Genomic DNA, 14,008 nt, shown 5'->3' with positions numbered 1-14,008 from the left:
GAAGGGCTGGAGCTGTGGCAGGAGGGGTTTAGGTTGGATTTTGGGGAAGGTTTTTCCCCCAGAGAGTGCTGGGCACTGCCCAGATCCCCAGGGAATGGTCCTGAGGCTGCTCCAGGAGTTTGGACAGCGCTGCCAGGGATGCTGAGCTGGGAATGTTGGGGAATGTGCGGGGCAGGATGTAGATCCGTGGTGCTGTGAGTCCTTCCAGCTCAGGAATTGTGCGATGGCGGGGCTGTTCCAGTGACGCTGCAGCATTTCAGCCGGTGGGGGCTGCTGCCGTGAGTTCTCTTTGTTTGCACGGTGACTCACGAAGCCTCGCTGTGTTTTACAATGATTTCTCTGGCTCGCCGTTGGCTGTTCGTTACCGTCCAGGGCCGGTGGCCGCTCGCAGCTAACTCCTGCCACCTGCTGTCTCCTTCCTTTCGCTTCCCTGAGATCTGGCTTTTCTCGGGATGCAGAGGGATGAAGGGATGGAGCTGCAGCTGTCCCGGCTCCCCCTCTGCCCTCCTTCCCAGAGAGCCGGCGTGTGGAGCCTTGGGGAGAAAATGGAAAAGGGCACCTCCCTTCCCAGCCCTGCCTGCTGGAGACAGGAGGGAGGGATCGCCTGGAAAGGCCTCCAAGGAGATCAAACCCATCCATTCCCACCACTGACCATGTCCCAAAATGCCACATTTAAATGGCTTTAAATCCCTCCAGAAATGGAGATTCCACCACTGACCATGTCCCAAAATGTCACATTTACATGGCTTTAAATCCCTCCAGAAATGGGGACTCCAACACTGACCATGTCCCCAGGTGTCACATTTACATGGCTTTAAATCCCTCCAGGAATGGGGACTCCACCGCTGACCATGTCCCAAAATGCCACATTTACATGGCTTTAAATCCCTCCAGGAGTGGGGACTCCAACACTGACCATATCCCAAAATGCCACATTTACATGGCTTTAAATCCCATCAGGAGAGGGAACCCCACCACTGACCATCTCCCCAAGTGTCACATTAAAATGGCTTTAAATCCCTCCAGAAATGGGGACTCCACCACTGACCATGTCCCAAAATGCCACATTTTTGTGGCTTTAAATCCCTCCAGAAATGGGGACACCACCACTGCCCTGGGCAGCTCTTGTGGTGCTGCTGTCCCCTTCTGGAGCCCCTTTGATTCCCTGGAATGCCTTTGGATTTCTGAAGGATATGTAGGATTTATATATGGGATATATATATAGGATTTATCTATAGGATAGATATCAAATTTCTGGCCCATATATTTAGATAATACAATTTATATCACAAATGGGGTGTCTTGCTGTGGGTGCTGCTACTTCAGGATAAACTGGAGAGGAATTTTGGGGTTTTTTATGCTTTGTAGTTTTCCATCTTTATTTTTTAGTAGGCAAATGCAGCTTTTTTTCCACTTGGACAAAGCCTGTGGGGTGTGCAGGCTTTGGAGAGGACCCTCACACTGTGCAGTGTTCTGAACACAGTGATGAAGTTTTTCCAGCAGAGCTCAACAGTTAACTTCCAATAAAAAAAGAATGAGTGGGAAATGCAGCTCCTGGAGGGAAATTTTCCAATCCCATTGCACTTCTTACCAATTCCAGCAAATGTTTGTTTGGGGGATATTTTTGGCATCAGGACACAGTTCCAGGTGGGTGTTGTGCAAACCAGGAGCAACACAAGGTTAAACTCTTGTTCTGTGTATCTCAGGTCACATTTTCCCAGTCTTGGATCATCCAAGGGAAATATTTTCCCATATTCCAGTTCTTGTAACTATTAAAAAGCAGTGACAGCAGAGTTATTCCTGGGTTTTGAGGGTCTGGCTCACTCCTGGCAGAGGTGACTCCAAACTCTGGGATCAGTTTTTGGGGAATTTGCTGTTAACTTCTGGCTGAGTGCTGGATCCAGGCTGAGGAAAAAGAGCCTGAGGAGCGCTGGCGTGGCTGCACATTGAACTTGGGGAAAGGAAGAAAAACATTTTTCGGTTGGATCAACCACGTGATCCATAGGGCAGCATTCCAGGTGCTGCAACAGGGAATGTGGGAAGTGGGCAGCAGGAGCTGGAGCAGCCACAGAACTCCCAGCTGGGCACTGGCTGTGCCAGGCTTCTCACCAAGGCAGCCTGAGTGTGTCCAGCTCGTCCCAGTGATGCAGAAATCTGGAAAACTGGCAGGATTCAGGCAAGTTCAGGCATTAATGCTTTATGTGCTCTTCCTGCTGCAGGGAGAGCTCTTTCTGCAGAGAAGGGTCTTCTCTGCCACTCAGGGAATCTTCTGGATTCCCAGTGCTCAGGAAATCTTCTGGGTTAAGGAGTGGGGGGAGTGAGAAAGGGATGGCAGGGACCCCTGGTGTCCTGGTGGGATGAGGGGCTGGATCAAACACTCGGCTCCTTCTGCAAGGAGACAAAACCTGACTTGCAAAGGGAAGGAACCTCCTCCTGAGCGTGGCCATGCCTCACTTGGCTTTCTGGGCCCTGCTCACACATCTGGTGTTTCTATCAGGCACAAATGCCCGGGCAAAGGAGCCAGCCTGCTCATTTTCAGCCTTTACCAAGTGGCCAGGGTGACTTCAGCCACAGATTGCAGCAGCCAAGTTATGAAACCACAAGAAAGTGGCTGTAAAATGGAAAAGGTGACAAAAAGTTTAGTGCTTTTTTTTTTTTTTTTTTAGTTTTTTAACAGCCCTTCATTTTGCAGCACAGCTGAACTGATAGCTTGAATGGCTAAAACATGGTTTGGGCATCCAGCTCCCACAGCTGCCAGATGCTCACAAATCTTGCAGGATTTCCAAAGTTTGGCTCCAGAGCCGATGGGGACAGGACTGGGCTGGAGAGTGTTGTCATATTGTGGTGTCTTTAGTCCCTGGTGTGCTCGTAGGACTTGGAGTGAGGTTTGGCAAATTGAACCCCAGAGCTTGTGCAAAAGGCCTTGAGGGTGGAGTGGGGTGTTTAGAATCCTGGAATCCTGGAATGGTGTGGGCTGGGAGGGACCTTAAATAAATCCATCTCATTCCTCCCCTGCCGTGGGCACGGACACCCTCCATCATTCCAGGTTGCTCCAAGCCCCAGTGTCCAGCCTGGCCTTGGACACTTCAGAGATCCAGCTGGGAATTCTATTGCAGGGCCTCCCCACCCTGCCAGGGATGGATTCTCCATCACCCCTGATCCATCCCTGCCCTGTCCATGTGCTCGTGCTGAGAGCTGTGCTGAGCTGGAGAAGGCAGTGTGAGCAGAGGCTGCCAGGACAGGAGTTGGGGGATGAACGGGATGAGTGTTTGTGGTCACACAGCTGCTCCTCGCACACGAGAGAAACACAGCGGGCAGCTCTGGTGGCCAAAGGAGGGTGACAAGGGACAAGTCCTGCTGAGGTGACACGGGGCAAGCCACACTGAGGTGACACGGTGACATGGGGCAAGCCCCGCTGTGGTGACACGGTGACAGTCCCGCTGAGGTGACATGGGGCAAGCCACACTGAGGTGACACGGGGCAAGCCACGCTGAGGTGACACGGGGCAAGTCACACTGAGGTGACACGGTGACACGGGAAGAGCCCTGCTGTGATGACACGGGGCGATCCCCGCTGAGGTGACTCGGGGCTGGCCCCGCTGTGGTGACACGGTGACAGCCCCACTGAGGTGACACGGGGCAAGTCACACTGAGGTGACACAGTGACATGGGGCGACCCCCGCTTAGGTGACACGGGGCTGGCCCCACTGTGGTGACTCGGTGACACGGTGCGAGCCCCTCTGAGATGACACGGGGCTGGCCCCGCTGAGGTGACACGGTGACTCGGGGCTAGCCCCACTGTGGTGACATGGTGACAGTCCCGCTGAGGTGACACGGTGACACAGGGTGAGCCCTGCTGAGGTGACACAGTGCGATCCCTGCCGAGGTGACACGGTGACAGTCCCACTGAGGTGACACGGTGACAGTCCCACTGTGGTGACACAGTGACAGTCCTGCCGAGGTGACTCGGTGACAGTCCCGCCGAGGTGACACAGTGACAGTCCCACTGAGGTGACACGGTGACAGTCCCACTGAGGTGACTCGGTGACAATCCTGCTGAGGTGACATGGTGACAATCCTGCTGAGGTGACATGGTGACAGTCCTGCTGTGGTGACATGGTGACACAGGGCGATCCCTGCTAAGGTGACACGGTACAATCCCCGCTGTGGTGGCATGGTGCGATCCCCGCTGAGGTGACATGGTGACAGTCCCACTGAGGTGACACGGTGACAATCCCACCGAGGTGACACGGTGACAGTCCCACCGAGGTGACACGGTGACAATCCCACCGAGGTGACACGGTGACAGTCCCACCGAGGTGACACGGTGGCAGTCCCACCGAGGTGCCGCATGCCCTGCAAGCCCTCTGGTGGCAGGTGTGAGCCGCGCTCTGTGTTCTGTGTTCCGTTCGCAGCTTCGATGTGGAGAACGGCCCGTCCCCGGGGCGCAGCCCGCTGGACCCGCAGGCCAGCTCCTCCTCGGGACTCGTCCTGCACACGACATTCCCGGGCCACAGCCAGCGCCGCGAGTCCTTCCTGTACCGCTCCGACAGCGACTATGACCTCTCACCAAAGACCATGTCCAGGAACTCCTCCCTGCCCAGTGAACAGTAAGTGAACATCAATTCCCCTCTGTTTTACACTCCCTTTGTGTGCTGCTCTAATCCTCCAGGAGCTTTTCATGGCTGCAATGCACAAAAGAGGTGCTGATCCAACATCCTCTCCCATCCTTCAAATATTCCCATTTTCTCCAGAATTCCTCAGCAGAGCTTTCAAAGCCGTATCCTGGAATAGCAGAGAAGTTGTGCTGTACTTTTATTTTCAATATTGCTGTTGCCCGTCCTGTTCTGGGGGCTGTTCCCTGGAACCGAGTGGAAAATGAGCCGAGACAGTTGGCTGAGCTCGAGAGGATCGATACACACGGAGTGTCCTGGATTCCCAGCCCTTTGTTGTGAAAGGCACATTTAAAAGTTTTAAAGTGGCCATTAAGCTATAAAAAAAGCGCTCGTTAAACAAAGTTGAGCTGTTGCGAAAGTTTCGCCACGGAATGGAAATCTGAATTTTAGCCAGATCCACGAGGATTCTGCGAGAAAATATCCCTGCTGTGAGTTAAAACAGAGTAAATATTTATTGAAGGAAATACTTCAAATTATGCAAATGGTGTTTGGTGTAAACGGTGGGCTGTAATAATTCCCAGCAGTGTGCTGGGGTGGGGGAATCCCGTCATTTCCCCCAAATCCATGGCTGTGTCCATCCACCGTGGGCATCGAGGCTCTGTCAGCACTTGGGAGAGAGTCCCCATCAGTGTGGAGACTATTTTAATTAAATTTAGACTTAATAGCAGTGATACCCGAGTGAGGACGAGGGAGTGACCTCTGTGACAGCACAGTGGGGAGAATTCCAGTTTGGAGGGATCCAGACAAATCTCCAGAAGGACAGATGGGATTTTGGGAAGGAATTCCTGGCTGGGAGGGTGCCCAGATTTGCTGTGGCTGTCCCTGGACCCAGGCTGGATGGGTTTGGATCCACCTGGGCTACTGGAAAATGTCCCTACCCATAGCAAGGATGGGCTTTAAACTCCCTCCCAACCCAAACCTTTCAATAATTCTACACCCTGCCATCTCTCAGTTAGGTAAATCATACAGAATGTTCCATACACGCACAAGCGCCACAACTCATACCACAAAAAAGGGAGAGAAAAAAAAAAAAATTCCCTCTTATTGCTGGCAATGATGTATTTTGCTCGCAACTTCTGCTCAAATCTTCCATGATGAAAACAGCCGGACAAAACCCGGCGTCTGAGCAAGATTAAAGACTGCGACAGAGATCAACAAAAGCCAGGAAATTCAAAGGTGACCTTTCCCCGCACCACTACGGTTGGTTTTTTTCCACCGCGGTGCGAGCGCGAGCCTTAACTTTTGAATTTCCTGGCTTTTATTGCCTGGCGTTCCCAGTGCGAAGGCTCGCTCCAGCCGCTTGTTTTGGATAGACACGGTGACCTTTCCAGCAGGAACAAGTTTTTGTGCGCTCTGAACTAAATGCTGCGTGGGTTCGTGTGTGAGGAAAACCCCTCAGGAGAACGCTCATTCCCGGAGGTGACTTTCGCTCTGTTTGAAGATAAATTTATACAGGAATTAAGCATTTTCTCCATTTTTCCTTAGGCATGGCGACGACCTGATTGTCACACCTTTTGCCCAGGTGAGTCGGTGGCATACTGGCCTCTAAAATACTTTTTCTAAAGCATTAAAGCGCAGAAGGTGACGCTTGCTGTTCTGTCTCCCTCAGGTGCTGGCCAGCCTAAGAAGCGTGAGGAACAACTTCACGCTTCTCACCAATTTACACGGCACCTCCAACAAGTAAGCCTGGCTTTTTGAGCTGCTTTGGTAGCCGAGAGGAGCCGGCGGGGGCCGAGCAGGGGCGGCGGGGCCGGGGAGCGGCGGCCGCGGTGCCTCGGGCTCCGCCATGGCCTCACGGCCCGGCCGCGGCTGCGCGCCACGCCAGGGGGCGCCCTCCGCCCTTCCCTCACGGCGGCCGGCCCTGGCCCCTCATGGATTTGTGTCTTCATTATCCCATCCCTTCATCCCCTCATCACCTCATCTCTTCATTATCCCATCCCCTCATCCCCCTCATGGCAGCCGGCCCTGGCCCCTCATGAATTTGTGTCTTCATTATCCCATCCTCTCACGGCGGCCGGCCCCGGCCCCTCATGGGTTTGTGTCTTCATTATCCCATCCCCTCATCCCCTCACGGCGGCCGGCCCCGGCCCCTCATGGGTTTGTGTTTTCGTTATCACATCCCCTCACGGCGGCCGGCCCCGGCCCCTCATGGGTTTGTGTCTTCATTATCCCATCCCCTCATCACCTCATCTCTTCATTATCCCATCCCCTCATCCCCCTCACGGCGGCCGGCCCTGGCCCCTCATGGGTTTGTGTTTTCGTTATCCCATCCCCTCATCACCTCAGTTCTTCAACATCCCATCCCCTCATCCCCTCACGGCGGCCGACCCTGGCCCCTCATGAATTTATGTCTTCATTATCCCATCCCTTCATCCCCTCATCACCTCATCTCTTCATTATCCCATCCCCTCATCCCCCTCATCACCTCAGTTCTTCAACATCCCATCCCCTTATCCCCTCACGGCGGCCGGCCCTGTCCCCTCTTCAGTTTGTGTCTTCATTATCCCATCCTCTCATCCTCCTCTTCACCTCAGCTCTTCAACATCCCATCCCCTCATCACCTCATCTCTTCATCATCTCATCCCCTCATCCCCTCATCCTCTCACGGTGGCCGGCCTCATCCTCTTGTCCCCTCGTCCTCTCATCGCCTCATCTCTACATCATCCCATCCTCTCATCCCCCTCATCACCTCATGTCTTCATCATCTCATCACCTCATTCCCCTCATGGCAGCCGACCCTCATCCCCTCATCTCTTCATCATCCCATCCCGTCATCCCCCTCATCACCTCATGTCTTCGTTATCCCATCCTCTCATCCCCTCATGGTGGCCAGCTCTTGTCCCCTTGTGCCCTTGTCCCCTTGTGCCCTTGTCCCCTTGTGCCCTCATCCCCTCGTCCCCTCATCTCTTCATTATCTCATCACCTCGTCTCCTCATCCCCTCATCACCTCGGATTCTCTCATCCTCTCATCCCCCCTCATTCGTTCATCCACTCATACTCTCGTCCCCTCATCCCCTCATCTTCTCGTCCTCTCGTCCCCTCATCCTCTTGTCCTCTCGTCCCCTCATCCTCTCGTCCCCTCATTCCTTCATCCCCTCATTCCCTCATCCTCTCGTTCCCTCATCCTCTCGTTCCCTCATCCTCTCATCCCTGCATTCCCTCATTCCCTGATCTCCTCATCTCTTCATCCCCTTGTCCCCTCATCTCTTCATCCCCTCATCTCTTTGTCCTCTCATCCCTCAGGCCCTCCCTGGGGAGCAAGCTATGCGTTTCATCTTGTGCCATGTCCACCATGAATCATGGGGGCAGTTTGGGACCCCACACGAAAAAAAAAACCAAAAAACATGAAGGGGTTGGAGAGCGAGAAGGGAACAGAATCAAGTCCAACTTTTAACTGGCCCATAGAGGGATCAAACTTGGTGTCATCAGCACCAGGCTCTACCCAGCTGATCCGATCTCACATGAGCTGTTCGTGGCCCAAGGGCAGATGTCAAGGGGGACACCCCAAACCTGGGGCTCTGGGAACAACAAGGATTTCCCAGCAGCAGCATCCTGCAGCTCAGCTCTGAGAGGGCTGCCCTGAGGGCTGGATCCCACATCACTTCCTCTGACACTGATTGCTCTGAATGAGGAAGGTGATGCACTCAGGAGGAGGATGTTGTTTTTTCTACCTGCTGAACAGGAGAAGCCAAACAAACTCCTTTTTACGCCTTTGTCCGGAACCACCGTTTCCCCTTGGCTATTTATACCGAGCCACTCATCGTCATCCCCTGGCCTGCTTGGCCCCAGGAGAGCTGCTCAGCCTCAAACCAACATCATTCATTCCTGGTGAGCGCCCACCCATCCCACCCCAGGAGCTGCTCACTCCTGCTGGCTCCAGAGGGGAGGGATGAGGTGCAGGGATGTCCCCAGAGGGGACACCACGGGCTCACCCCCTCCAGGGGTCAGTGCCATCACTGGTGCCCACCACAAGCTCACAATCTTTATTTTACATAAAGCCCAGAATTTTATCCGGCCATGAGGTTTTTCCTCCTGTTGATTCCCGTTGGTAAATTTTGATGGGAAGGAACTGCCGCATTCCAAAGTGGAGGTTAATAAAAAAACAGATGGCTTAAATATTCCTTTTTTTTTAAAGCTTTGCTTTTTTGGAAAGCTTGAGCATTTTGGCAGTTCCTAATGAGGAATCTGAAATTGGACAGGGCCGGAAGGAAGTGAGGGTGTAACCTGTGGGACACACAGGCATTTACAGTGTCCTTTGGAAAACATCCCCACATTTGATTGAGGTATAAAGACGTTTGCCTGGCCAAAGTAGAAGTCATTAAATTTTAAAGCCATCCCATGCCAAACATCCCAGTCCATGGTGGAATGTGCTTCCAGGTGCTGTGGAGCTTCCTGCAGTTTCCAAAGAGCTCTACTGGGTTGCAGCCGTGCTGCCAGCTCATGATTTTATCATCTGTCTCATTAGATGTGATATTTTACTTAAACTTCTGCTCTGGGGATCATGAGAATCTCAGCTTTTCTTTAACCCCTCCTCTCCTCTCTTCTTCCCTCCTCCACCCCTCTTGGCCCGAACAAGGCAAAAAAGAGGAAACTGTCCCACATATTTGCTGGAAAATATGAATGCTAAGGCCTGGAGGAAAAAAAAACAACTGGCAGTCATATTTTTTGGACTTTAACGTCAGGGTTCTTGAGGCAGTTTCCTGATTGGAAAAGAGGAGAGGGGTGATTAATGGCTTTGGAGTGCCGGAGTTTGGCAATCGCAGCGCAGGACGCGGTCGGGAAGCATCCGGAGGCTGCTCGGTGCAATAGCCTGGGGCAGGAGGGAAGGAGCGGGCAGGGAAGGAGCGGGCAGGGAAGGAGAGAGCAGGCAGGGAAGGAGAGGGCAGGGAAGGAAGGAGCGGGCAGGGAAGGAAGGAGAGGGCAGGGAAGGAAGGAGAGGGCAGGGAAGGAGAGGGCAGGGAAGGAGAGGGCAGGGAAGGAAGGAGCGGGCAGGGAAGGAAGGAGCGGGCAGGGAAGGAGCGGGCAGGGAAGGAAGGAGCGGGCAGGGAAGGAGAGGGCAGGGAAGGAGCGGGCAGGGAAGGAGCGGGCAGGGAAGGAGCGGGCAGAGAAGGAACGGGCAGGGAAGGAGCGGGCAGGGAAGGAGAGGGCAGGGAAGGAGAGGGCAGGGAAGGAGCAGGCAGGGAAGGAAGGAGCGGGCAGGGAAGGAAGGAGCGGGCAGGGAAGGAGAGGGCAGGGAAGGAACGGGCAGGGAAGGAGAGGGCCGGGAAGGAGCGGGCAGGGAAGGAAGGAGCGGGCAGGGAAGGAGAGGGCAGGGAAGGAAGGAGCGGGCAGGGAAGGAGAGGGCAGGGAAGGAAGGAGCGGGCAGGGAAGAAAGGAGCAGGCAGGGAAGGAGAGGGCAGGGAAGGAGAGGGCAGGGAAGGAGCGGGCAGGGAAGGAAGGAGTGGGCAGAGAAGAAGCGGGCAGGGAAGGAAGAAGCGGGCAGGGAAGGAAGGAGCGGGCAGGGAAGGAAGGAGCGGGCAGCGCAGCTCGGTGCTGCTGAGGAAGGACAGGGCTGCCCAAAATCCCGGCTGCAGCCCCGGCAGCAGGATGGGCTCGTGGATGTGAGGATGCCGGCTCCGCAGCGGGGAATACCGTGGGGAAGAGCGGCTCATCCCTCCCCAGCACCCCCACAAAGGCATGTCTGAGCACTTCAGGGCTTTGGAGATCCCTGCAGCTCGGATCCCTCCGTTCGGGAGCGCTGCAGCCGTGCCGTGGTGTCCCTGTCGGGGAGTTTCTGGTCGGTTTTTTTTTTTTTTAGAGATTTCAAGATTTGGCTTTTCAAAGGCTCAGCAGAGGCAGGTCGGGGCACATTTGGAGGGAACGTGTGTGTGCCCTGTGCTGAACCCTTCAGCGGGGCTGGCTCCTGCCCATCGTGCATGGCAGGGATGGGAGCGGGGCTGCAGTTGTGCTCCACACCTCACCTGGGCAGCGAGGCCTTCCCGGAGCACTTCTGAAGGAGCCCCCGGAGCTACAATCGCAGCGCAATTGAGCCGCTCTGCCTGCTTTGATTCGAGCTTCAAAGGAGAGCTGGCGAATTATGGATGTTGCATTCAGTGGCTGACTCTGAAATTTGGGGTTAGGGAAGGAGGTTGGTGAAGGGAGAGTGTGGGGAAATCTGGCTTCTGTTAAAATGGATCCGAAACTTCTTAGGGAAGCAGAAGCCCAGAGTTTCATTTTTGGTCAGCCTGAAGTATACTGCAGTCAATCCAAAACTGAAGTGTCTTGATTTTGGTGTCAACTCTTTTAAACCCCTTTAAAAAACAAGTCTCTGGTGATGGTTTCAGCTCGAAAAATTTACAGTTGTGTTTGGCAAGTCTCACTGGGAGTTGTGTTGACATTTGGAGTGAATCTGCACCTTTCTCCACTCAGATCCTGTTGGCTTGACTTGAACCCTTTTTTTCAAACAGCTTTTGACCCCTCCAAAATCCAGGAATTGCTGCTGAAATTGTTGCTCAGAGTCCAAAAAGTCCTCCAGCTGTTTCAGAGCATCCTCTTCCTCACTTCAGGAGCAATTCCAGTGTTAGCTGGAGGGTTCAAAGGCACAATTCTGACCTTTCCTGTGGCACTGCCTTGCAGCAGTTTGACATCACGTCAGGGTCCACTCCACACTCTGTAGGGAAAAGTTTTATGGGAAAAAGCCTTGGCTGTGGGGGAGCCCCAGAGCCTGGCCCTTGCTGCCTCCAGGCACATTTTGAGCACGAAGTTGCAAAGGCAGCATTGGGATGGGGGCACATTTCTGCTCATTCCAGCTCCTGGAACAGGGAACAGCCATCTCCCTTTCCTAACACACCTGTCAGTGCTGCTCAGCAAATCTTTGTGAAGTGTTTGGGGTTTTTTGGGGGAATAGAAAAGGATTTTAAACTGAGGCTTTGGAAAGATAAAATCCCAGCTCCTGACAGAGAATTCTTTATCCCCCTTAGGAGATCTCCAGCCACGAGTCAGCCACCTGTGTCCAGAGTGAACCTGCAAGGTAGGTGTGGGCTTTGGGGATGGGTGTGAGTGCACCCAGCATTTACTGCCCAGTTCTGCTCACTGCTGCTTCTCTGCCCCCTCCTCAGATCTGGGCTCCTCTGCAAACCCATAGCACAGAACTATCAGCTCCAAATATTGTTATTTTAATGGTTTGGTTTGGGGTTTCTGCTGGTGTATTAGCACAGGAGATGAACATGATTTTGGTTTGATAGTCATGGCCACAGTGGCTGCTGTTCTTGTGAGTCCCTGCGAGCACAGGCCTGGACAAGCCCCAGCCTACGAGCCTTGAACAGGCTCAGACACAGCTGGGCCTTTATTATTGTTTTTTTAAATTCAGTTTATTTCAGTTTGTTTCCATGTGATCTGTGTACTCCAGCCTTTCCTGGGTGAGACTTCCTTGGCTTCCTGCTGGGAAGGGGGTGCCAGGACGAGGTGGGGTGGGCAGCAGCACCAGGGGAAGGACGAGGATGAGCAGCAGAATCTGATTACTTAGGACAGGCTTATTTGCTTTGAGAGCTGGGTTTAACCAAGCTGAGGGTCTCTAGAACCCTGCTCAGGATCAGAGCTGGCCTTACTTGCACTAATTCAAAGTTTGCTCCGGAGAGAAGGAGATAAGATTTGGAGCAGTGCCCATTTGTAAGGTTTAATCTCAGCCTTTCCAATAATCACATGCTTGGAGGGACTAATAAAGCTTCATTTTCACAGCATGGATAGCTGTCATTTCCTCTCCTCTGTGTTATTTATTCTCAGGGGACACACAGAGTCCTGGACACTTCCACATGAGGTTCCTCCAAACTTGTTAGTTAGTGGGAGATGGAAACCTCTGATGCAAAAACAAAAGTGGACAGCACAATCCTAAACTCCTTCTCTTTCTGTCACAGCCAGCAGGGATGCAGCTCATCACCTGATTTAAAGCTGGATCTAGCTAAGCTTTGAATTTGAATTTGTGTGAAAAAAAAATCATGGAAAATTTCCTAGGCTTTCCATAGATCTGTTTATGTAAGTTAGACACTCTAATAATGAGGAGAGAATGCCCTTCCAGGAATTCTGGGATCATTTTCTTAACACTTTCCATGGAAAAAATTGCTCTCAAATTTTAACACTTTGGGGATATTTTTCTACTCTATTTCCACAGTGAGCTGTAGGACACTTGGTACTTTTTAGCTGATTCTGATGCTGAGAACACATGAAAATTCCTTTAGGAATGAAGTGTTTGACAGACAGAACTGTAGAGTGAGCTTTGTGTTACCTTGTCAAGGTTGGATTTGTGGCCCCTCGAGTAAACAGATTTTAAAGCAGGAATCTTAACTGCTTTTAGGTAAAATCTTCAAATCAAATTTTAAAAAGTGAGTTGGATCATTGCAGCTTCAGTAAATTGTGACATTTTGTAGGTAAGACAGAGATGCATTTTTGAGATTAATAGGAAATTGTGTGATTTCCTGCATAAAACCAGCCAGTTTTGGCATTATGGTAGAAAATCCTGGGGTTCTTGGTTAAATTCAGGTCACTGCCTTCCTCTGCCTCGTCACAGCTGCTGTCACACTGAATTCCTTTCCAGACAGCACAAAACTATCACAACCCTTGACTTTCTAAGAAGTTTCCATTTAATTCAACAAGAGCAGAGACTTCTAAGGAATTTTTTTCAATGTTTGCACCTTTTTGTCCCCCCGTGACCGTTCTGCTTTGGAAATGAAGAACAGAGAGGAGAGATTTTCCTATCAGAGCCCTCCCAGTTCTGTGCCAGTGGCTGAGAGGATGCAGAGTGTTTTTCCTGGAGGATTTGCAGGAGGAAGCAGTCGTGTTTTGATTGGGACCTGGCTGCTCCACATCTCTCCAGATAAAAGGCTGGATTTGGAACAAACTGGGTTTAGATTCACAAGATTTGTTGAAACTTGGAATTTGATTTTAACCCTCTGATGTCACCCATTGATTCATGGCTTTACCACAAGCCACTGACATCACTGTGAGCATCTTGTGGATGTCTCCTTTGATTTGTCATTAAAGGGGTGATTTATATCCTGTTCTGAGAAATGCAGAACTCAGGGTTTAAAGCAAACGAGGCTGAATTAATAAAATTCTCCTGGAGGGAGGCAAATTACATCCAGCATTTGCACTGCCAGCTATTTACTCCAGCTGGAATATTCCAGGATTTTCCAAGCACCAACAGCCAAATCTGTTGCTGGTGTTGCATCACTGAGGACCCAGGCCCGTGGTGGAATAATTGAGCTGTGGTGAAATGAGGAAATTCTTTTTTGCTTTCATTTTCTTTAAGCAGTAAAACTTTTGGCCGGGTTTTTCCTGGGACAAAGGGCTTTGAGAGGC

General features: G+C 52.2%; 1 protein-coding gene across 3 annotated transcripts in view; it reads left to right on the top strand.

The window, feature by feature from the left end:
* Nucleotides 1–14,008, top strand: part of PDE4B (phosphodiesterase 4B) — a 187,864-nt gene that overhangs the window by 116,373 nt on the left and 57,483 nt on the right. For all 3 annotated transcript variants that reach the window (XM_033067177.1, XM_033067178.2, XM_033067179.1), the window contains 4 exons: nucleotides 4,415–4,609; nucleotides 6,161–6,197; nucleotides 6,285–6,355; nucleotides 11,635–11,684. In XM_033067177.1, the coding sequence (XP_032923068.1) occupies nucleotides 4,415–4,609; nucleotides 6,161–6,197; nucleotides 6,285–6,355; nucleotides 11,635–11,684 (353 nt within the window). The remainder of the gene's footprint in view (nucleotides 1–4,414; nucleotides 4,610–6,160; nucleotides 6,198–6,284; nucleotides 6,356–11,634; nucleotides 11,685–14,008) is intronic.

Source organism: Catharus ustulatus, chromosome 9, assembly GCF_009819885.2.
Source record: "Catharus ustulatus isolate bCatUst1 chromosome 9, bCatUst1.pri.v2, whole genome shotgun sequence".
NCBI classification, from domain to species: domain Eukaryota; kingdom Metazoa; phylum Chordata; class Aves; order Passeriformes; family Turdidae; genus Catharus; species Catharus ustulatus.
The sequence above is the reverse complement of the archived record's forward strand: the minus strand, read 5'-3'. Positions and strand labels throughout refer to the sequence as shown.